Source organism: Capricornis sumatraensis, chromosome 21 (genome assembly GCF_032405125.1).
Source record: "Capricornis sumatraensis isolate serow.1 chromosome 21, serow.2, whole genome shotgun sequence".
In the NCBI taxonomy this organism is placed as follows: Eukaryota; Metazoa; Chordata; class Mammalia; order Artiodactyla; family Bovidae; genus Capricornis; species Capricornis sumatraensis.
In genome coordinates, this window is record NC_091089.1 from 27,606,988 (window position 1) to 27,631,368 (window position 24,381).

The following is a 24,381-nucleotide window of genomic DNA, read 5'->3' on the forward strand; positions in this document are numbered from 1 at the left end:
GAAGAGATGCTTTCTAATATGCATGGAAGTGTCTAATTGAAAAAATACTCAGAACAAGATTGTGCTCCAACTAGGAGGCACATAGCCTGTTGGTAGAAATATAAATTGGTTTAGGTTTTTTTGGGGAAAAAAAAAATTTAGCCATGAATGGTAAACAAGAAATTGTGTTACCCTTTAATAATCTCACTCCAGAAGATTTATCCCCAAAACATGAACCAAAAGACAAAATCCCTGTGCGTCTTGAGAAGAGAGAAGGGAACCTAGAGTCGCTAAATGGCTACTTACACTGAACACTTTGCATCATCTCCGTTAATCCCCACAGCTGCCCTGTGAAGTGTCCCCACTTTACAGGCGAGGAAGCAAGGCTCAGACGGATTTAGTGATTTGCCAGTATCATAAAACATGTACGTGGCAGAGCGCCCACTTACATTAGGCACCTGCCTAACTCAGACTAACCATAGGAGAACAGAAAAGCAGATAAACCCATTATTAAACGCTGTGCAAACATTGTGTCATCATGTGGGGAAAAGGAGAAAAAATTACAAAGGAACAAGAGTATAAAACTGTAGATAAACCCTGGATACTAAAAGTTTGTACACAGACTAGAGTAGTGAGAAAGGAAAAGTTTAGTTGGTTATAGTGGCAGAATTTAAGAAAGTAGTATTAAAATTGCCGTGGTCATTCTGAATTTTTAAAGATTGCTTTTATGAAAAAGATATGCTCATTTTGTATTTTTGAATGTGTTATTCATCGCTCTACATCCTTCTAGAAGGTACTCGAGCTGTTGTGTCTGGGTGCATCCTCTATTTTGTCATCACCGCCTACCCTTTAACTCTTGAAAACGCTTCTATCAAGGTCCATCACCAGCAAAATCCCTACATCCATAAACCCTTCTCTGACATTACTTGCATCTTGTTAAAACCGAAACCTGCATATACCCTGAAAACACTCCTTTCATGAAGCCCTCTGAGGTGGTAGCTCTGTTTTGTTTTTGTGTTTTTGATTCAAGTGCCTCCAGGAGAAGAAGGGGAGTGAGTCAAGTGTTGCATGCAAAACTGTGAAATGAGACTGAGAACTGTTGGATTTAGCAGCTTGTATTTAATTGGGGGCTTTGATATGATCAGTGGAATTGTTGGGGCAAAGCACCTGAATCGCCTGGCTTCTAGGATTTACGGCTTCTGGATTTTCCTTATTCCCCTGACCATTCCTCAGTCTGCACTTAAGCCCATGTTCGTCATGATTAAATGTCATGACTGAAAATATCATCCATGTGCTGATGGCGCCCAGCATTATCATCTCCAACCAGACCTTTCTCTTGACTGCCACTCTTATGTTGTCCATCTAAAGAGCTTTCAGGGTATCTCCATTTCTATGTCTAATAAGGGCTTCCCTGGTGGCTCAGTGGTAAAGAGTCTGCCTGCCAATGCCGGAGACACCGATTTGATCCCTGGGTTGGGAAGATCCCCTGGAAAAGGAAATGGCAACTCACTCCAGTATTCTTGCCTGGGAAATCCCATGGACAGAGGAGCCTGGCGGGCTGCACTCCATGGGGTCGCAAAGAGTCAGACACGACTAAAGAAAGAAAGTGAAGTCACTCAGTCGTGTCTGACTCTTTGTGACCCCGTGGACTGTAGCCCACCAGGCTCCTCCCTCCATGGGATTCTCCAGGCAAGAATACTGGAGTGGGTTGCCATTTCCTTCTCCAGGGGATCCTCCCGACCCAGGGATCGAACCCGGATCTCCTGCATTGCAGGCAGATGCTTTAACCTCTGAGCCACCAGGGAAGCCCCAAGACAGGACTAAGCCTGAGTCCAAACTTAACTCCTGGCCTTACTTCCTCATCCTACCCCTCCAGACCTGCCCATCTCAGTCAATGGCATCTCCATTCCTTTTCCACTCAGGCCAGATTCCTGACATTCTCTTACCTCTTCCAGACACCTGCCGTCTCACACCTGCATGATGGCGGGGCCTCTAACTGGTGTCTCTGCCTCGACCCCTGGCTCCTTCGCAGTGTGTCCTGAACAAGCGACCGGAACGATTCTTCTATAATCATCATTGCTTTTCCATGCACACCCCCAGGTGGCTCCCCATCCTAATCAGATGAAGAACCACAGTCCTGCAAAGCTGTGGACCCTCAAAACCACCTGTTATTTCTCTGACTTTCTTTCTCTTCCTTCTTGGCTTTTACTCACCCCAGTCCAGCCTCACTGGTAGCATACCACACACACACCAGCCCATCTGCCTGACGGTCTCTGTGGAGACTGTTGCCTGTGTTGAGAATTCTAAGAACTCTCCACCCAGCTCCATCAAAGTCGCTTTCTCACACATGCCTGCTCTGGACAGCGGGTACTCTCCAACCCCCTCACCCTATTTTTAATGGCACTTCTCACCTTCTGATGGGCTTGGCTGATGGCTCAGCTGGTAAAGAATCCACCTGCAGTCCAGGACACACGGGTTTAGTCCCTAGGTTGGGAAGATCCCCTGGAGAAGGAAATGGCAACCCACTCCTGTGTTCTTGCCTGCAGAATCCCATGGACAAAGGAGCCTGGTGGGCTACCATCCATGGGGTTGCAGAGTCAGAAACAAGTGAGCACATAAACTCATTACTCACCTTCTAACATATTTTTTACTCCATTGATTTATTGTATATATCTTCTGTCTCCCACTACAGTGTAAAGCTTCAAGAGGACATTTTTATCTGGTCTCTTAATTGATTTTATCTCCAGCATCTAAAATAATACCTCCACCTTATAGATGCTATGTTAAAAAATATGTTGAGAATATGAATGGTCAGTATGAAAGTGTCCCTGTTTCTACCTGATGACCCATGGATGCATGCAGAGAACTCTGCCTCATAAGAGTTTTTAATTCCTTTTCCAGTTTCTCAAGTGGTATAAACAGCCTTCAGAAAAGGACCACTGAGAAACACGGTGTCACAGGCTTGACTGTATATGGTCTTTTATTCTAAGCTGACAGCAGCTCCTCTAGAATGTAGCAGTGAGTGTCACAAATGCTAAAAATGTACAAGCAGCAGAGTAGATCCTTGACATTTTTAGGAATGTGTTCAAAGTTCTTCAAAAATCACCCAAACTACGACTACCGTGATAGTATGTCTGCACTCATGAATCTCACAGATGCTGGTAAAAAGGAAGCCACCTGCTGCTGCAGATGCCAAGTGCCCTACTCACTGGAAGGGTCTCCCCCAACACCAGCCCCTTCGGGCTCAGGCCGTGTACCGCAGCCACATCACAAATTATAGGAGCTTCTGAGCCCCCAGTATCGCCCATGTATTCTTGAAACCAAGGACCTTGGTGAAAGCTAAGGGGCCACAGATTATTTTATTCCACCTGCACATTTTAAAAACACTAATTTAAAAAAATCAGTTCCCCCAGGCCACTCAACCTTGGTTTTAGAATATAATGTGGGGGGGGAGGGGCATCATTACAACTAAATAACAGCAGGACCACTATCACAAGCCACATGTGCAACCATTTATAACACACTGAGTTTTCACATCATGTTTATACTCTAAGCAAGCATTCATCCAATTTGATATTGATCTTCTGGGAGTAAACCCTGAATGTAAGCAAAAAAATAAACTACACATTTGCTTTCATTTTTAAGCTAATTTTTAAATATATATCCTAGTTCAGAGAAAACCTTCTGCCACAGTGGCTTTCTGTAATGTAACGCTCAGAAGCCTCTGACAGAGAAGAGTGGGAGTAAGGGGAGGGGATGCTGTTGCCACGGTGACAGCTGTCCAGCGTAAGCATCTCACAGCTCTTCCGTTTATCATGTATTTTAGGGCAATTCAAGTTGTTGGAACAAGATCGAGATATAAAGGAGCCAGTGCAATATTTCAACAGCGTGGAGGAGGTGGCCAAAGCATTTCCTGAACGCGTGTACGTCATGGAGGAAATAACATTCAACGTGAAGGTAGCGCTAAAGAACCAAATATTTGTCACTACTAACCTCCTTTGGCTTTTAGGTCTTCGTGTGCACAGTTAAGTGCTCATCTGTGCCTCTTCCTATGGAGGTTCCATCTTCCTCGTGGGTTGGTGTCAATGGCTAAAACTGGTCTTACAAGAACTGTGCTGTAGCTGAGCTGACCACCCAACCTGCTCCCCCCGCCTCCATTATTACACTTAGTTAGCATTATCTTTGGCTAGAATAACTGTTAAGGCAGATCAAAAGTGGTTTGGGGTTTTTTTTCTCTCTCTCTTCTTTAAAACTCTGGACTTTATTCCCTAATATGTAACCATTTTTTTGGCCAGATTCTTTTTTTTTTTTTTCCCATCTCCCTTATTTTTTATTTATTTTTTTACCTTACAATATTGTATCGGTTTTGCCATACATCTTGTGTGAGGCTAGATGCTCTGCTTGTGAGAGCAAGTAAAAGGCACTGGGTAAATCTAATACCACAGACTCACTTAAGAGAGAAACTTCAGAGCGTGCCTTGACATGAGCGTATAGTCTTCGTGGACTGTCCAGGTCAGTCTGCAGAGGAAAAGTTGAGGTCTCGAATGCTGCCCAGTAGGTGCTTGCTTTTCTTTCATTTTCTCTTGGCCACGCTGGGTCTTCACTGCTTGCCGTGGGCTTTCTCTGGTTGCGGTGCGCGGGCTCCTCGCTGGGGGGCTTTCTCTTGGTGTGGAGCGCAAGCTCTAGGGCTCGAGGGCGTCAGTAGTTGCGGCTATGGACTCAGTAGCCGTGATGCACGGGCTTCCTTGCTCTTCGGCATATGGAATCTTCCCAGACCAGGGATCAAACCTGTATCCCCTGCACTGGCAGGCAGACTCCTAACCAGCTGGACCACCAGGGAAGTTCCCCAATAGGTACTATTAATCCTTGTTTATCAGAGAGCAGCTGAATAGTGTTTACTGTGCTGCATTGGATTTACACTCTATTTATTTATTTGGCCATGTAGCATGTGGGATCTTAGTTCCCCGACCAGGGATCAAACCTGTGACTCCTGCATTGGAAGTGTGGAGTCTTCACCACTCTACTGCCAGGGAAGTCCCCAGTTTCACATTCTTAAAGGGACGGTTCCATCCTCTCCTACACAGCAAGCTAGCTCCTTGAGAAAACCTGCTATTGAAGAAAGACTAACCAGAGAAGCAATGCCACCAACTGGGTGCAACTTGATTGCCCACCAACCCTTTGCATTTTGTTCAGCAACATCCACAGTTACACTGACATGTTTTCGATAGTGTTCACATTGAAAGGATTTTCTCTTTAACCTCATTTCAGCAGGAAGTCCAACTCAGTCAGGGTTTTCTCTGAAAATTTCAAAGTCTTAGGAGCTGATTCTGGTTTCTTGGAAATCCACTCTATTTGAAAAACAGCCCACGTGGTGTCTTGGTCCAAGAATGCAAGTGTCTTTGCGGATGGGTCACCCCACCTACACTCCCAGAAAAGGTGGCAGATACCCAAAACAGCTTTCTTAGTGCAAAAGTCAGCCCATTTAATCAGCTAGGCTCAATCATTCTTTGTCCCAGTGCTAAAACACAGCGCCATAATCTACTTCCTTTAGCTTTATTATTAAAATGGGTGAGATTTTGTGTTTTGTAAAGTCTTTTACTAACCAAAGTATGCTTATGTTCAGAGATTTATAATTTTTAACTCCTTCAGTGGCTCAGGCTTGTATTCATTTACAGTTGAAGATTGTGAGAACGTGTTCATTTTTAAATTCTCTGAGATTCATTGGCTGTAAGTTAATCAAATCCTGTTTCATTAGTATCTTGATTTAAATCTCTCCTTAAAATTTATTTAGAATTAACTAAAAGAAAGGAAATTTTGTTTAGGAAGGAAAGTTAATGCTGTAAAACTCTTCTGAAACATTTCATTTTGCTGGTAAATGATGAGAAATCAGACATAATTTTTTTTTTTTTACAATTTTCAAGTATTAAAATCTAATTCAGTCTTTGGTGGCATATTGTTTACATGAAAGATTTTTTTAAAATACCTCTAAATGCTGTTTGTTTGTGAATTTCTATTGGACCAGTAATGAATGAAAAAGTAATACTGAAACCAGTACATTTTGATAGGGTTTTTTCCCCCCACAGAATACCATGATCGGCTATATTGATTAAAATGTATGTAATAGAGATATCATTTAAAAGTTTAGCGCAGTGGTGTGAATGTACTTAACACTGCTAACTCGTATACTTAAAAATGGTTAAGATGGTAAATTTCATGGTATGTATATTTTACCACAGTTTTTAAAAAGCAAGAAGGCAGTGGAATTCCTGCTGAAATGAGGCTAAACAGAAAATCCTTTCAATCTGAGTACTTTCTAAAATGTGTCAGGATAATTGTGGATGTTACAAATAAGTGTACGGAGTAGTAGTTTATAGCATCTGTAGAGCTGGTTGAATTGAGGTTGAGTTCTATGCTATGCATGGCTAAATATTTTAATACCTCTGGTCCATCACTGATAAAGTTTTAAGATGCCTTCACATCCAGCCTGCACTAATCATTAAGACAGCTTTCAATTCTATTCAAGGAAGAGCCAATGAAGGAACCTCAAGAAATTTACGTAAAAAAATACAAGTCTGTGTGCTCAGTGAGTAAAGATGCACATAAATAAACAAACCAAGGAGATTTGTGGGAAAGATTTCTGGAAACTCCCTGCATTTTAAAAGAAAATGTTGGATGCCATGGTCTTCTTTAAAACTTGATTATAATGTGCATGTATCAATATGCAGAGCTTAATGTCGATAGCTCACTGGGGACAAGGAAGTGCTATGCTTTGTTGTTACATCCCCTGGAGGAGGAGAGAATAAAGGAAAAACAGTACAACCTATTCATAAATATAACTGTTACAAATATTGTTGAATATTATATAACATGAAATATTATATAGATATTATCTAGGAAGCAGTTTTTTGAAGGATAGGAGGTTTCACAATTCCTTGAAAAATTTATCTTCTTCTTTATGCTTCAGATCAGTGTAAATTAGACCAAGAGAAATGACTTACAGTTAAGAACTGGCAGCTAACTGGCATCATCATAGTCAAAAGGCACAGTTATTTCTTGAAATAAAGAAATATATATGTATGCACATTTATTCATATATATTTACAAGTACAAATTGAAGCATGAAAAGAATACAGAGTAAAACAGAAGTCTTGAAAGAACAAGAACTAGTTTTGTTATTTTCAAGACTATAGCAAAAATTTACCTAAAATTCAATGGATCATATTAGCACTATTTGAATGGGCATGGCAACCCACTCCAGTATTCTTCCCTGGAGAGTCCCCATGGACAGAGGAGCCTGGCGGGCTACAGTCCATGAGGTTGCAAAGAGTTGGATGTGACTGAGCAACGAAGCATACACATTAGTACTGTTTACACATTTATTTCAGAATAAGATATTCCTTTTATCTTGAGCTAAAGAAAATACGTCTTTAAAAGATGACTTGATATTTAAAAATTATCTACCTGATTGCCCCATCGTTGGATGAACTGCATGAAATGAGTTAATATATATTAAATATTTAATTATTTAAGCAGCAGATATATTTTGAGCACTAACTACATGACCAGCCTCATTATAGGCCCTGGGAGTAAATATCAAATATATAAATCCCTGCCTGCTTGGAAATTACATTCTGCTGGGGATATAGAATGTAAATAAGCAAATACAGATAACTATTATGTTGGCCCAAAAGTTCGTTTGGGTTTTTCTGTAAGATGATACAGAAAACCCACATCAACTTTTGGGCCAACCCAACACCTCCAAATAAAGAGAGAAAGAGAGTAGATATACAGGTCTGGAGCTTGGGGTATAATATATATTGAGGGCTTACCAGCTCCTTGGTGGCATTTGAAGCCATGGGGCTGAGTTCACCTACATCTCAACTGAAGGTGACCCACCCCACCCCCTCCCAGGGACAGTTGACAGTGTTTGGGTACAATTTTGATTGTCACAGCTTGGGGAAGGGAGAGGGACTACTGGTATCTAGTAATGGAGGACAAGGATACTGATAAATACCCTCCAGTGTCACAGGACAGGCCCCAAAACAAAGCATTATCAAGCAAAACCATCTAGAGCGCCAAGGTTGAGAACCCCTAACCTAGAAACTAGATGAAGAGTAGAGATCTGAGGAACAAGCCCTGGAGTTCTCCAGCCCTGGGGTGTAGAGGAGACAGAAAGGAGTAATAGATAGTAGACAGTGGAGCATGTGAGACCCCGGCAGCCAAAGGACGGTAGTGTTTCAGAGAAGAATGGGCACTTGTGTCCAAAGCCTAGCGATTGAATTAGATCAGGACTGGGAACTAACCATTAAATTTAGCAAAATGGGAGCCTTTGGAGGCTTTGAGAGGAAGGAAATAATAAGCAGCTCAGAGACCCAGAAAGCAATTAACCAGGGAAGCGTAGTAGGATGGTCCCAGGGTTCTATCAAAATAAATTTCAAGTGAAATTACTTAGCACCAGCTTCTTTTCCTTCCAGCCATCTTCAGTGGATAAATTGGGTTTAGTCTGAGTCGGGCTTTACCAAGTAGAATAACTGAGATCAGCGAAGAAGGCACAGATGAAGTGCCCAGGAGTGGCAGGTAGCAATGAGCCATGAGATGTTCACTGGGTAAGGAAGTATGAATACGATAAATGAGATCTTGGAGATCCAGGTGAAGTGAAGAGACTTCCAGTGTGGGTTAAGAAAGCGAGGTGCAGACTAGGAGCAGCAATAGAATGTAGACTTCTTGGGATTAAATTTGAGGCAGTAACATAGGAAATGACAGGAGTAGCTGTCTCTTCAAATCTAAATATGCCTGTTTTGAGTGGGCAGCCAAGGTGGGGGGAACAGAAAATGGCAGATGAGTAGGTCAAGAAAATGAAAGAATATGTTGGCAGGTACCATTCTAAAGGAGATCAGTCCTGGGTGTTCTTTGGAAGGAATGATGCTAAAGCTGAAACTCCAATATTTTGGCCACCTCATGCAAAGAGTTGACTCACTGGGAAAGACTCTGATGCTGGGAGGGATTGGGGGCAGGAGGAGAAGGGGACGACGGAGGAGGAGATGGCTGGATGGCATCACCGACTCAATGGACATGAGTTTGAGTGAACTCCGGGAGTTGGTGATGGACAGGGAGGCCTGGCATGCTGCAATTCACGGGGTCACAACTGAGCGACTGAACTGAACTGAACCTCTTGCTGATCATTTTGTCTGTTTCCTCCAGTCCCTCCTAAGCTAATGGCATTCAGTGTTTTTAGAACAGCAGTCGTCTGCCTCATTCGCCACTTTTTCTCTCTATTAATAACATCCAGCTTTTGGTTTCCATGGTGAGAATCTTGTTTTTGTTTACCCATTTCCCTGCCTACTTGTTTTTAACTGTGATAGGCATTTTTTAAATTACCTCTTTCAGTTTTTTCATCAACTGTCTCTATTCTCATGTTTACTTTCAAAGTCAGAAGATGTCTTATCTCTGAATTGGTCATTCCAAACTGAAGCCTCATTCCTCTATGCTTTAATAAGAAACACAGCTGCACCAACAGTTTTCAGTCCTACTTCTCTCTTTAAACAAGGTGTCATGATCTAAAGGGCACATCAGACCAGGTAGTGTAGCTCAGGCTCTGGATTCAGAATTGAGGTCCAGACACTGACTGTGACCACAGGCAGGTCATAGGACCCCAGTGCCATCACCTGCAAAATGGGCAAAATACGGGAGATACCAAGGGAACATTTCATGCAAAGATGGACACAATAAAGGAGAGACAGTGTGGACCTAACAGAAACAGAAGACGTTAAGAAGTGGCAAGAATACATAGAAGAACTACACAAAAAAGATCTTCATGACCCAGATAACCGCGATGGTGTGATCACTAACCTAGAGCCAGACATCCTGGAGTGCGAAGTCAAGTGGACCTTAGGAAGCGTCACTGCAAACAAGGTTAGTGGAGGTGATGGAATTCCAGTTGAGCTATTTCAAATCCTAAAAGATGATGCTATCTAAGTGCTGCACTCAATATGCCAGCAAATTTGGAAAACTCAACAGTGGCCACAGATTGGAAATATGTCAGTTTTCATTCCAGTCCCAAAGAAAGGCAATGTTCACACTACCGCACAATTGCACTTATTTCACATGCTAGCAAGGTCATGCTCAAAATCCTCCAAGCTAGGCTTCAACAGTATGTGAACTGAGAACTTACAGATGTACAAGTTGAATTTAGAAAAGGCAGAGGGATCAGAGATCAAATTGCCAACATCCAATGGATCCTGGAGAAAGCAAGAGAGTTTCAGAAAAACATCTGCTTCTGCTTCATTGACTATGCTAAAGCTTTTGACTGTGCAGATCACAACAAACTGTGGAAAATTCTTAAAGAGATGGGAATATCAGACCACCTTACCTGAGAAACCCGTATGCAGGTCAAGAAGCAACAGTTAGAACCAGACATAGAACAATAGACTGATTCAAAATTGGGAAAGGAGTGCGTCAAGGCTGTATATTGTCACTATGCTTATTTAAATTCTGTGCAGAATACATCAGGAGAAATGCTGAGCTGGTTGAAGCACAAGCTAGAATCAAGATTGCTGGGAGAAATATCAATAACTTCAGATATGCAGATGACACCACCCTTATGGCAGAAAGCGAAGAGGAGGAACTAAAGAACCTTTTGATGAAAGTGAAAGAAGAGAGTGAAAAAGCTGGCTTAAAACTCAACATTCAAAAAACTAAGATCATGGCATTCAGTCCCATCACTTCATCGCAAATAGTGGGGAAACAATGGAAACAGTGACAGAATTTATTTTGAGGGGCTCCAAAATCACAGCAGATGGTGACTGCAGCCATAAATTAAAAGATGCTTGCTCCTTGGAAGAAAAGCTACAACAAACCTAGACAGTGTACTTTTCTCTGTTTTATAAAGCAGAGACATTACTTTGCCAACAAAGGTCCATGTAGTCAAAGCTGTGGTTTTTCCAGTAGTCATATATGGATGTGAGAGTTGGACCATAAAGAAGGCTTTCTAACTGTGGTGTTGGAGAAGACTCTTGAGAGTCCCTTGGACAGTAAGGAGATCCAACCAGTCCATCCTAAAGGAAATCAGTCCTAAATATTCATTGGAAGGACTGAAACTGAAGCTTCAATACTTTGGCCACCTGATGCAAGACCCAACTCACTAGAAGACCCTGATGCTGTGAAAGATAGAAGGCAGGGGGAAAGAGGGACGACAAGGGACAGATGGTTGAATGGCATCACCAACCCAATGGACATGAGTTTGAGCAAGCTGTGGCAGACAGTGAACGACAGAGAATCCTGGGGTGCTGCAGTCCATGGGGTAGCAAAGCGATGTACATGACTGAGTGACTGAAGAACCGCAACAGCTCCCCACCTCATAGATTTGTCATGAGAATTAAATGAAGCAATGCATTAAAGCACGCATGCTTTGCAAGTGTCTTGTGTAGGGGCTGGCTACCTACAGTCTCAGGGCAAGACACCTGTTTTGTAAATAAAGTTTTATTAGAACACAGCCATCCCCCTGCACTTCCTGTTGTCTGTGGCTGCTTCAACAATGTAACAGTTGAGTCCAGTAGTTGCAACAGAGACCATATGGCCCACAAGCCTGAAATGATTACTCACTGGCCCTGTAAGAAAAAGTTTGCCAACCCCTGATTCAAAACATAAAATCCAACTAAGTGAAGTTTCACATCTAAAAAAAAAATTTCCTAACACAGATGATCTCACTTACCCTTTATTTAGTACTTTATACCCTGTGACTGAATATTGAGAACACAGTACATATGTTGTTGTTGTTTCTGAATACCCTTTCACCTCAAATACTTTTTTGGAGCCTTCTTATGCCAGAACATACATGCCAGTACCTAGTGAATTATTTAAAATGTCTCCTAGCCTCGCAAACCCAGCCCAGTAATAGTAAGAAATTTCCCCACACATGTATTTTCTCCCATCAAAATAAGACTAAAGCTAAGTTTTGTAAGTTGTCTTTTCTGTGACATTTGCAGAGAGAGCGAGAACAAAGCACAGCCTTGGACTTAGCAGTGGGTAGCTTGCAGCTCTCCTTAACTAGGGAAGAGGCATCTTGACTTCAGTACTGTCGCCCAGAAGCTTTCCAGATTCAAACGACTCCTCTCCACTCTGAGGGTGCCCGAACGCGCTAACCTGGATGCTGTAACGTTGCTCTTTTCATTCCAGTTAGTGAAGTCCAAGATCTCAGCCATTCCAGCATAGATTTCCCTGGAGGCAGAATAATAAGTTTGCATTGTCTCCACTGGGCAACATGCCCCAGCTCAGGAACTGTGTGACATTTCGATCCCGTATGGAGCATCAGTTCAGTTCAGCTCAGTTCAGTCGCTCAGTTGTGTCCGACTCTTTGTGACCCCATGAATCGCAGCACACCAGGCCTCCCTGTCCATCACCAACTCCCGGAGTTCACTCAGATTCGCATCCATCGAGTCAGTGATGCCATCCAGCCATCTCATCCTCCGTCGTCCCCTTCTCCTCCTGCCCCCAATCCCTCCCAGCATCAGAGTCTTTTCCAAAGAGTCAACTCTTTGCATGAGGTGGCCAAAGTATTGGAGTTTCAGCTTTAGCATCATTCCTTCCAAAGAAATCCCAGGGCTGATCTCCCTCAGAATGGACTGGTTGGATCTCCTTGCAGTCCAAGGGACTCTCAAGAGTCTTCTCCAACAACACAGTTCAAAAGCATCAATTCTTCAGTGCTCAGCTTTCTTCACAGTCCAACTCTCACATCCATACATGACCACTGGGAAAACCATAGCCTTGACTAGACGGACCTTAATCAGCAAAGTAATATCTCTGCTTTTGAATATGCTGTCTAGGTTGGTCATAACTTTTCTTCCAAGGAGTAAGCGTCTTTTAATTTCATGGCTGCAATCACCATCTGCAGTGATTTTGAAGCCCCCAAAAATAAAGTCTGACACTGTTTCCACATCTATTTCCCATGAAGTGATGGGATCGGATGCCATGATCTTGGTTTTCTGAATGTTGAGCTTTAAGCCAACTTTTTTGCTCTCCTCTTTCACTTTCATCAGGAGGCTTTTTAGCTCCTCTTCACTTTCTGCCATAAAGGTGGTGTCATCTGCATATCTGAGGTTATTGATATTTCTCCCGGCAATCTTGATTCCAGCTTCTGTTTCTTCCAGTCCAGCATTTCTCATGATGTACTCTGCATATAAGTTTAATAAGCAGGGTGACAATATACAGCCTTGACGTACTCCTTTTCCTATTTGGAACCAGTCTGTTGTTCCATGTCCAGTTCTAACTGTTGCTTCCTGACCTGCATACGGATTTCTCAAAAGGCAGGTCAGGTGGTCTAGTCACCACTTAAGCCTGCACAGACCTCGTAAAAACCATTTCCTGTGGGCTGGGTCAGAGCTCCGCTGACAGTCCTGTCACCTGGGTATCGGCTCCTGAGAACTGGGTTTGGCATCTGTTTCTGGCACAGGTTTCAGTGTCTTTTTTATTATTCAGTTATTTTTGGCTGTGCCGGGTCCTCCTTGCTGTGTGGGCTTTTCTCTAGTTGTGGCAAGCGAGGGCCGCTCTGTAGTTGGAGCTTGTCATTGCGACAGGCTCCAGGGCGCGGCTGCAGTAGCTGTGGCAGCGCGCTCAGTAGTTGCAGCTCCCAGGTTTTAGAGCACAGGCTCAGTAGTTGCGGCACACAGGCTTAATTTTTCTGTAGCACGTGGGATCTTCGCGGACCAGGAATCAAATGGGTGTCTCCTGCACTGGCAGGTGGATTCTCCACCACTGAGCCACCAGGGAAGCCCCAGGATCATCTTTTTTTTTAATAGGGAAAATAAAATCATTTAAAGTTCGGAGAACTTGAGTGACAGCGAAGTTTCTCAGTGCTGAGAAACATGACCAAGAATAAAGTGAAACACCATTATAAATAATCCAGCAGGACTAGGGAATTTATAGACTCAGTGTTTTGATGATCATCAAATGTTAGATCTGGAAAGGCCCTTACACATCGCCCCGTCCCACTCCTCCTTTTAATAAACAGGAAAACTGAGAAACAGATGTCAGCTGACTTCATTGATTCATACAAAACCACAAAATGACTTAGCTGCAAAGCCTGGTCCCCTAATCCAATCCAGTCATCTTTTTTACTCCCTCGCATTCTGTCTATAGATCTGAGATAAGGCCCATGACAATGATCAGAAGATCCTTTCACATAGACACAATAGCTTACATGATAAATTCATTTTCTTAAAAAAATGTAAATAGGTGTATTCAATAATTACTGCCTAGTCAAATCCTTCTGCCTTTTGTATCTGAAATGTTGATGGTCTGACACACAGGATTTGGCAACTTTTGTGAATGTTACATCTGGCAATTTTTAAGACCTTACTTCATTCCTGAGCATATTGCCAGTATTTCAGAAATGAAACTCTGCTAGTACACTTGATGTTTTCTGTCAGCACTGGATGCAGTTTCTAATTAGATAGCACGTGTCAAAATGAACCCCTTCAAAAATGCTAGTGTAACACATTAACCAGCATTTTTTTTTTTAAGTATCAGCCAGTATTCACAGAGAAATAAGGTGGGTTCTTGCCTTGTTGCTTGAAGCAGTGCTGAAGATACAAGGAAGTGGCCAGAATGCGTCACTGAATCAATAAGCAAGAGTTATAAAGTTTAATATGATTCCTGCAACTTGATGCTGAACCTTGGATGTTTTCCAAGGCTTTTAACTTCCTGAGAATCAGCCAGTTTTCCCCCCAAGCCATTGACTTGAGGCAGTCTGTGTGCCTTTTATCTTAATATATTCGTTCCCCTTTTTAAAGTTTCCATCTGAAAAAGTGCTGAAGAAATATCTTCCTGCTCTGCCAGCAGGTTAGACCGTATTTTGTTTCCATATGTAAAATAGCTAACAAATTAAACATATGTCATATTACTTCCTCAACTCATCTTAGAACACACTACAGACAAGGCTTTGAAAATACATTCAGGGAGAGGGTTTGGGCTGCTCTTGATTCTAACCCTTGTCATAATTATTTTACTCCCTGCCATCTCTCCGATCATGTTTACTTTTTAAAACATTTATTTACTTACTTTTGGCTGCACTGGGTCTTTGTTGTGGCACACGGGCTTGGTTGCTCCTCGGCGTGTGAGATCTTCCCAGACCAGGGATCAAACCCCTGCCCTCCTGCCTTGGCAGGCGGATTCTTAACCACTGGACCACCAGGGAAGTCCTGTGTTTGCCTTTTAAAAGGCAAAACAGCTTATGGCTAGACTTTACTCTGGGTACATGGACCATCCTATGGTCATCCTGTAAAGTAATACAAAATAGTGGAACTGAATTCTGAGTTTTTTGGTTGTTTTGTTTTATTAAGAGTATAGATCAGTCCATCTAGTCAAGGCTATGGTTTTTCCTGTGGTCATGTATGGATGTGAGAGTTGGACTGTGAAGAAGGCTGAGCACCGAAGAATTGATGCTTTTGAACTGTGGTGTTGGAGAAGACTCTTGAGAGTCCCCTGGACTGCAAGGAGATCCAACCAGTCCATTCTGAGGGAGATCAGTCCTGGGATTTCTTTGGAAGGAATGATGCTAAAGCTGAAGCTCCAGTACTTTGGACACCTCATGCAAAGAGTTGACTCATTGGGAAAGACTCTGATGCTGGGAGAGATTGGGGGCAGGAGGAGAAGGGGACGACAGAGGATGAGATGGCTGGATGGCATCACGGACTCGATGGACATGAGTCTGAGTAAACTCCGGGAGATGGTGATGGACAGGGAGGCCTGGCGTGCTGCGATTCATGGGGTCACAAAGAGTCAGACACGACTGAGCGACTGAACTGAACTGAACTGATAGATCAGTCATGGTGGTCACATCATTCCTAGTTTATGATCCCAGTCCTAGTTTCTGTCTTGACCATTCAGTAAAGGAATCCTTCTCGGGTTGTATGTTTTTAATGATGTCAGACAAGTGTCTTCCCCCTGTGTTTTTTTTTTTTTTTTTTAATGGATAAGGCTTATTTGCTCTGGCATTTCCTACCTCTTCTAGAACCTTTGGAACATGATTAATTTTAGGGTAGCCAGCTCTGGGGGTAACTGAATTATAACAAAAATCCTGTGTAAAATGACTGTAATTTTCTCTTGAGTTTCTTAAAATGGATTGCACTTTCTATCATCCGAAAGAGAAGTACTTGAACAAAATATAAACTCATTCTCATCTCCGGGTCGATATAGTTTTACCTTTAAATGGAAAGACCCCATACCCTAAGAATTAGGTGTTTTATGGTCTCATTTAAATTGTTTGTTGCCTCTTATGTTTGTTAGGTTCCTCTTTAAGAGTCCATATTTCGTTTCAGTTACCACTTCTGTTCTGCAGTGGGTTGAAAACTGGTAACCAAGTTGGGTAGAGTTTAGTTAGATAGGAAGAAGTACTCTATATTAAGGTCCTTAAAGGCTTTTCCATAAGCCCTCATGTCACATCTCTTTTGGTTGCTCAGCGGCCTTTATTTCACTGCCTTTTTTGGGGGCTACATTTCAGAGAGATCAGAAATTATCAATTACTCTGCAGCCTGAATTTTGTCAGATGTAAGAATGAATTTTAAAATGGAAGAGTGAATGAATTTAGAAGTGGCCAATTTTTATTTGTAATTTCCAGTTTTTAAAAATCGCATCTTTTCCTTACCACGATTCAGATGTCATTTATTTTCAAGAGTCACTCAGAACGATAAAATTGGATACAATGGTGAGGCTAATTATTTCAATGTTTGAAGACAGCCCAGTGCTTTTTTTGTCATCTGTGGTTTCGAGACCTCCTCTGAAAAACTACCGGTTGGCAAGCCCTCCTTTGCGCCGTCACAAATTAAATCATGGCCATTGTATTTGTCATCCTTGCCCTATTTCCTGTTTAAAAAAATAAAACGCTCAGGATTGACATTTGTCTTAACTCTTGATGCCCTTTGCTTCCCGTTTTCTGCCGTTTTCCCGTAGAAAAGAGTTATAAAAACTGAAGTTTGGGGAGGAAGAGATCTAATATTGATCAAATACTGTCTAACCAAATATCGGTCAGATCAATCCTGATTTTTTTTTTCATGTCAGTCTCTAAAAGAACTGTTCTTAGGAGAAAAGTTGCCTGTTAACAGAGCCAGGGAGAGGGAGAGAGAGTGTGTGTGTAAAATTTTACGTCAGTGTTTTTAAATGTTGCTTGACCCTGGGGTATTAACTCTGAATGGTGTTATGAACAGTAAAACCCTGATAGTTTCCTGGATTAGACCTGTTAGAGTTGTTTAGATAACACACTTTGAATGACTTCCTCTCAGGAAACATTGAAACTGGAAATGTTAGCCAGGCACGCATACCCAAGCACTTAGGACAGAACACGCTGTTTCTTTTGCTATTAAAAAAAAAAAAAAATCTTAAAGAAATTATGCAAATAAATCACATGTGTAGAAACCAGAGGAGATTGTTTGGCTCAGCTGCCAAAGGAAAAACACTTATTTATGAGCTCCTTCCTCTGTCACTGACAGTGACCACAAGATCGGTCAGTACACTAGTCTCCTAATACTTGCAGAGCTAATTGCCAGTGTGAACGGTGACATCAGAGTTGGAAGCTTGGAATCACAGATTGTGTGCACATATGTTACGCACTTTTTTATGTATGGCAGTAGGAGTAACTTCCTTTAGAAGTACAGACGTACAGGAATCTGTAGACAAAACTGTTGCGTGCGCCTGGAGCATGACATTTATTGAAGATGGTTTTGGTCTGTTTAATCTGTGTGAATTCTGCCTCACAAAGCATGTGGACATTCTCTTTCAGTTTCATTTGGTGTGCGGTACCCACCAGATCTATGATTTTTTTCATCCTGGAAGGTGTATGTTTATAAAGGTAAATAAGGAAAAATAGTCAGTACCAAAGTTACTGACTCTGGAAGCTAGAAAGAGATGTTTCTTCTTCTTATTCCCTCATGTTTGAGAAGCACTGTTGGCTCCCTGTTCCCTGGAAGCAGTTTGTTGTATGAGTGAACGTGTGTGTGTGTGTGTGTGTGTGTGTGTGTGTGTGTGTGTCTCAAATCTCATGAGAATGCTTTCTCTTAACATTCCTGTCTCCAACCTGATCTAAATGGATGGACTGCCAAGTTTTTATTTTGCCAAGTTCCAATAAAAAGGAAGTACAGCACTGCCTCTGAGCTTGTTGGAGACCAGTTTATCCTAAAACAGTGTATTATGAATCATTTCAATATGTTCACTTCCTTTGGGATGTAACTGTAATGATATTTCAGGCCCTATTCTGACATTAAGTTTTATTCCGGGATAACACATTCAAAAAAAATTTTGAGCAGTTCTTTGGTACAAAAGGAAAGATAATGCTTAGAGACAGTGGTTTGGGCTTGAAAGCAGTAGTGCATGAAAACAGAAAACAACCTGAAAATACAGAGACGTGAAAGGCAACGTGAAACAATTATAAAAATTAAAACTTTTAAGAATTATTGTTAATAAAAGTAATAACAGTTGTTACGGAGAGCGTACCACTGTGGGAAGTTGTTTACCTACAGTAATTAAGCTTGAGAAGTCGCTGATGGTGTTCTCATTTTCCAGATGAGGAAGCTGAGACTCAGAAAGGTAAAACACAGGACTTCCCTGGTGCTCCAATGTGTCCAATGTTAAGAATTCGCCTTCCAGTGCAAGGGATCTGGGTTCAATCCCTGATTGGAAAGCTGAGGTCCCACATGCCACATGCCACCTAAGCCCAAGTGCCACAGCAAAGATCCAGCACAGCCAAAAATAATAAATAAATAGAACAAAATGGCAAAACTTTTTCTAAGGTTACTTAACAGTAAACAGGATTCCAACTCATGTTGTAGCTTAGTTGTTAGTATTGTACCATTGATAGTATGGTACCAATTAATTTCCTAAGGCTGAGTGAAGTTGCTCAGTCGTGTCCAACTCTTTGTGACCCCATGGACTGTAGCCTACCAGGCTCCTCCATCCATGGAGTTTTCCAGGCAAGAGTACTGGAGTGGGTTGCCATTGCCTTCCTAAGGCTGTGGTTCATTTATTCATCACCAGGGATCAGCAGACTTTTTCTGTAAAGGGACAAAGAGTGAATAGTTTGGAGTTTGCAGGCCGTACAGTCTCTGTTGCAGCTACTCAACATTGCCAGTGGAGCATGAAGGCAGCCACAGACCATGCAGAAACAAATGGGCGTAGCAGTGTCCTAATAAAACTTTATTTGTAAAATCAGGTGGAAACTGTCAAGATCATAAAGAAACAAGGCAAGTTCAAGAAATTCACAGAACAGAGAACTGGGTGCAATATGGTATCCTGGTTTGATCTGGAAACAGAAAAAGGACCTTTGTTGAAAAATTCAGTGAAATCCAAATAAAGCTTATAATGTAGTTAATAGACTATACCAATGTTCATTTCTTAGTTTGATAATGTGCCATGGTTTTATAAGATGTTAATAGAAGACGCTAGGTGAAGTGTATACAGCTACTCTCTGTACTATCTTTGCAACTATCCTACAAATCTGAAAGTATTCCAAATAAAAGTTAAATTTTATTTATTTGTTATTGATTTAAATTCCTAAACTAACTCCAATATAGAGAAGTCCATGTGAATGCTGAGACCAAAAATAAACACAGTTAAGTTGAGGTCTTGTCAAAAAATAATTATAAAACTTATCTGAGTCCCCTAAAATGGATCTTAAACCTTTGGAGCCTGAACTCCTGTTAAAAGCAATATTCTTCTGCCATTTATGTGCTGATAAATGCCTCCTCCAGAATAATTCCTGGCCAGAGACAACAGAACTGTCTGGTTTTTATAGCACTGCTGTTAATTGGCTTTTGCCCAAGGTTAAAATTATGTAAAGATGCCCTGGAATGAGTAAGAAATTATTTACAAGGATTCTTACTACTTAGTTCTCCAAGAACATAATGATTACTACCCATTAAGCAATATGCTTAAGTCACTTTACCCAAGATGCTTTGGTAACATACAAGAAAAAAATCCATCTCAGGCTTAATGTAAGCCTGATACTAAACATGATAAAGATAAAATAGAACCAGAGGCTAATCTCACCTGTGACTGATATTGGGTCGGCCAAAAAGTTCGTTGGTGTTTTCCATAAGATGCAATGGAAATCCCAACAAAGTTTTTGGCCGGCCCAGTACCTCACACATAGACCACATGCTGTTTAGGAGAATCTTGCAGTATACTTTTAAGTGCACCATGATCACGCAGAGATTATTTCAGGCACGTAGGGTTGCTTTGGGACTTCCCTGGTGGCTCAGCTGGTAAAGAATCCACCTGCAATGGAGACCTGGGTTCGATCCCTGGGTTGGGAAGATCCCCTGGAGGAGGGCATGGCAACCCACCCTAGTATTCTTGTCTGGAGAATCCCCATGGACAGAGGAGCCTGGCGGGCTACAGTCCATGGGGTCGCAAAGAGTCGGACGCAACTAAACGACTAAGCACAGCACAGGGTTGTTTTAATATCTGGAAATATACTGTTATAATATAAAATCCATACATCAAAATTTAAAATAAACACATGACTATCTTATTGGATACAGAAACAGCGTTTGGTAAAAAAATAAAATTTAATTTCATTGTAGAAACTTAGAAAGCTAGAATTGGAAAGACAAATCAGTAATAATGATTTTTTTAAATATCCATTTCAAACTGACAGATTTTTTCATAGTTGATGTTAAAACACAAGTGATATTCACATTTAAATCTGAAATGACACTCTTACCACCACCACTCTATTATGAGGAGAAAGGATGAAAACTTTAAAAATGAAACAAAAAATTTTTGTTTGCATAAAAAACAATCACCTAGGAATCCCAAGAAAATGAACTGGGAAAACTATTACAATAAGATTACTGGACACAGAATATCAACAAAGCATACTTAACAACACAAATGAACAGTAATATTCAGGGACTGATAACAAAGGCAGACTTAAATACCAATGAGGGAAATAAAAGATCTGAGTACATGATGAGAGTTTTCATGTGACTTTGGAAATATGACTATCATGATGTTACTTCTTACCAAAAAAGCACCATGTAGATGTGCTTCCAATAAAATTACCAATGCAAACCATGGACAGGATGATACTAAGGTTTGTGGCGGGTGGGAGGCTCCCCTGGTGGCTCTAATGCAGGGGACAGATTCAGTCTTTGGTCCTGGAGGACCCTACCTGCTGCAGAACAGCTGAGCCCAAGTGCCACAACTACTGAGCCTGTGCTCTAGAGCCATGTGCCCTACAGGCCATGCTCTGCAGCAAGAAAAGCCACAGCAATGAGAAGCCTGTGCACCAGAACTAGAGTTTAGCCCCTGCTTGCTGATACTAGGGGGGAAAAGCCCGTGCACAGTGAAAACTCAGCACAGCCAAAGATAAAGTTCATCTGGAGAAATAGATTAATATCTTAAAAAAATCTAAAATTTCCTACTGTCATATTTTCTTTGAAGTTTTTATTTTGAAATAACTTCTGTCTTAAAGAATTGTTGCAGGAGTAATATAAGATCTCCCTAACCACTTTCGATTCACCAGCTCTTAGCATTTTGCACACTTGTTTTATCATTCTGTATGCCCACATATATACATATATATGTATAACTGACACTTTTCTGAACCATTCAAGAATGAATTGTATATGTTATGCCCTTTGCCCCTTAGTAGTCAGTGTATATTTCTGAAGAATAAGGGTATTTTTTTATGTAAGCACAGTGCATTGATAACAGTACTTTTATTTACAGTCTATATTCTGACTTTGCCAAGTGTCCCAATATAGGACTTTATAGCATTCTTTCTTTCAGTACAGAATTCACTCCAGAATCATGTGTTACATTTACTTTTCATTTCGTTCTTTCACTTTAATCTGGAACAGTTCTTCAACTTTTCTTTGTTTTTCGTCACATGGATGTTTTTTAAGAATACACACTAGATATTTTACAGAATATTTCTCATTTGGGGTTTGTCTGATATTTGCTCATGATTAGATTCCACTAATGAATGCCCTTGTAGTTGGAATGTTACGTGAGTGAGGTTCTGACTCTCTCAGGGAATCATACCCACAGGTACGTGATGGAAATACACTTCTTTTGGGTGAGTTTAGATTTTATCACTTGTTTCTACCCTCTACAATTACTTTTCCTCCTCTGGCAATTAATAAGCTTCTGGACGAAGACATTTTAAGATCTTGCCCATTACCATTTCTTTAATCAAACTTCCATAAATTCAGTAACTATTAATGATTCTAGCATATAATCTTTACTGTAATAAGTACAAAATTATAATTTTTCCAGTCCCACCACTTCTCTACATTTGTCAGGTTTTCCCCCACTCATTTTTTTCATTCATTCATCTTTTTGTTAACAATATGGACCAGTGGGGGCTAATTCAGGCCTGTATCCTTCTGACAGGATCCCATCATCTTAAGAGCATTTCTTTACTTCCCAGCACTACAGAACATTCCCAGCTCATCTTTTCTCTTTCTTACGCTAGCCTTGGAATCAGTCACTTATTCCAGGAGCCCTGGTTCCTTTTAATGAGGAATGGTGATAGTGGGAGTCTTTGCTTGTTTTCTGTTTGAAAGGACAAAGCTGACTAATGTGTGTTTGTGTGTGTGTGTTCTTAAAATTATGAGTTCATACTAATGCCTTCAATTCCAGTCCAACTCCATGAAATTCTTTCTTGCTTTTCTCAATTCCATACTTCTGTCTCCCCTGCCACAGTGAAAACTCCCAAACTATGGACACATTTATTCATTTGTTGAATCCTACAACACATGTAAAGTTGTTTCAGATTCGCTGTCCCTATAGCTCTATGCAAAATAAATCTACTAAAAAGAACACAATCTTGGTCGGTCTTTTGTTTTCCCGACACCCTCTTCCAACAAGAAGACTCTACACATGGACACCAGATGGTCAACACCGAAATCAAATAGATTATGTTCTCTGCAAGCCAAAGATGGAGAAGCTCTATACTGTCAGAAAAAACAAGACCAGGAGCTGACTGTGGCTCAGATCATGAACTCCTTATTGCCAAATTCAGACTGAAATTGAAGAAAGTAGGGAAAACCACTAGACCATTCAGATATGACCTAAATCAAATCCCTTATGATTATACAGTGGAAGTGAGAAATAGATTTAAGGGACTAGATCTGATAGAGTGCCTGATGAACTATGGACGGAGGTTCGTGACATTGTATAGGAGACAGGGATCAAGACCATCCCCAAGAAACAGAAATGCAAAAAGGCAAAAAGGCTGTCTGAGGAGGCCTTACAAATAGCTGTGAAAAGAAGAGAAGTGAGAAGAAGAGAAGCGAAAAGCAAAGGAGAAAAGGAAAGATATAAGCATCTGAATGCAGAGTTCCAAAGAATAGCAAGGAGAGATAAGAAAGCCTTCCTCAGCGATCAATGCAAAGAAATGGAGGAAAACAACAGAATAGGAAAGACTAGAGATCTCTTCAAGAAAATGAGAGATACCAAGGGAACATTTCATGCACAGATGGGCTCGATAAAGGACAGAAATGGTATGGACCTAACAGAAGCAGAAGATATTAAGAAGAGGTGGCAAGAATACAGAGAAGAACTGTACAAAAAAGATCTTCACGACCCAGATAATCACGATGGTGTGCTCACTCACCTAGAGCCAGACATCCTGGAATGTGAGGTCAGGTGGGCCTTAGAAAGCATCACTACAAACAAAGCTAGTGGATGTGATGGAATCCCAGTTGAGCTATTTCAAATCCTAAAAGATGATGCTGTGAAAGTGCTGCACTCAATATGCCAGCAAATTTGGAAAACTCAGCAGTGGCCACAGGACTGGAAAAGGTCAGTTTTCATTCCAATCCCATAGAAAGGCAATGCCAAAGAATGCTCAAACTGCCGCACAATTGCACTCATCTCACATGCTAGTGAAGTAATGCTCAAAATTCTCCAAGCCAGGCTTCAGCAATACGTGAACCATGAACTTCCAGATGTTCAAGATGGTTTTAGAAAAGGCAGAGGAACCAGAGATCAAATTGCCAACATCCACTGGATCATGGAAAAAGCAAGAGAGTTCCAGAAAAACATCTATTTCTGCTTTATTGACTGTGCCAAAGCCTTTGACTGTGTGGATCACAATAAACTGTGGAAAATTCTGAAAGAGATGGGGATACCAGACCACCTGACCTGCCTCTTGAGAAATCTGTATGCAGGTCGGGAAGCAACAGTTAGAACTGGACATGGAACAGACTGGTTCCAAATAGGAAAAGGAGTATGTCAAGGCTGTATATTATCACCCTGCTTATTTAACTTCTATGCACAGTACATCATGAGAAACACTGGGCTGGAAGAAGCACAGGCTGGAATCAAGATTGCTGGGACGATGCATGATACTGGATGCTAGGGGCTGGTGCACAGAGACGACCCAGAGGGATGGTACGGGGAGGGGGA

General features: G+C 41.4%; 1 protein-coding gene across 1 annotated transcript in view; it reads left to right on the plus strand.

Annotated features, from left to right (window-relative positions):
* The window catches only part of GAREM1 (GRB2 associated regulator of MAPK1 subtype 1), a 232,280-nt gene that overhangs the window by 176,313 nt on the left and 31,586 nt on the right, over positions 1-24,381 (plus strand). Inside the window, exon 3 of the mRNA XM_068993892.1 lies at positions 3,806-3,936. Coding sequence (XP_068849993.1) covers positions 3,806-3,936 — 131 coding nt within the window. The remainder of the gene's footprint in view (positions 1-3,805; positions 3,937-24,381) is intronic.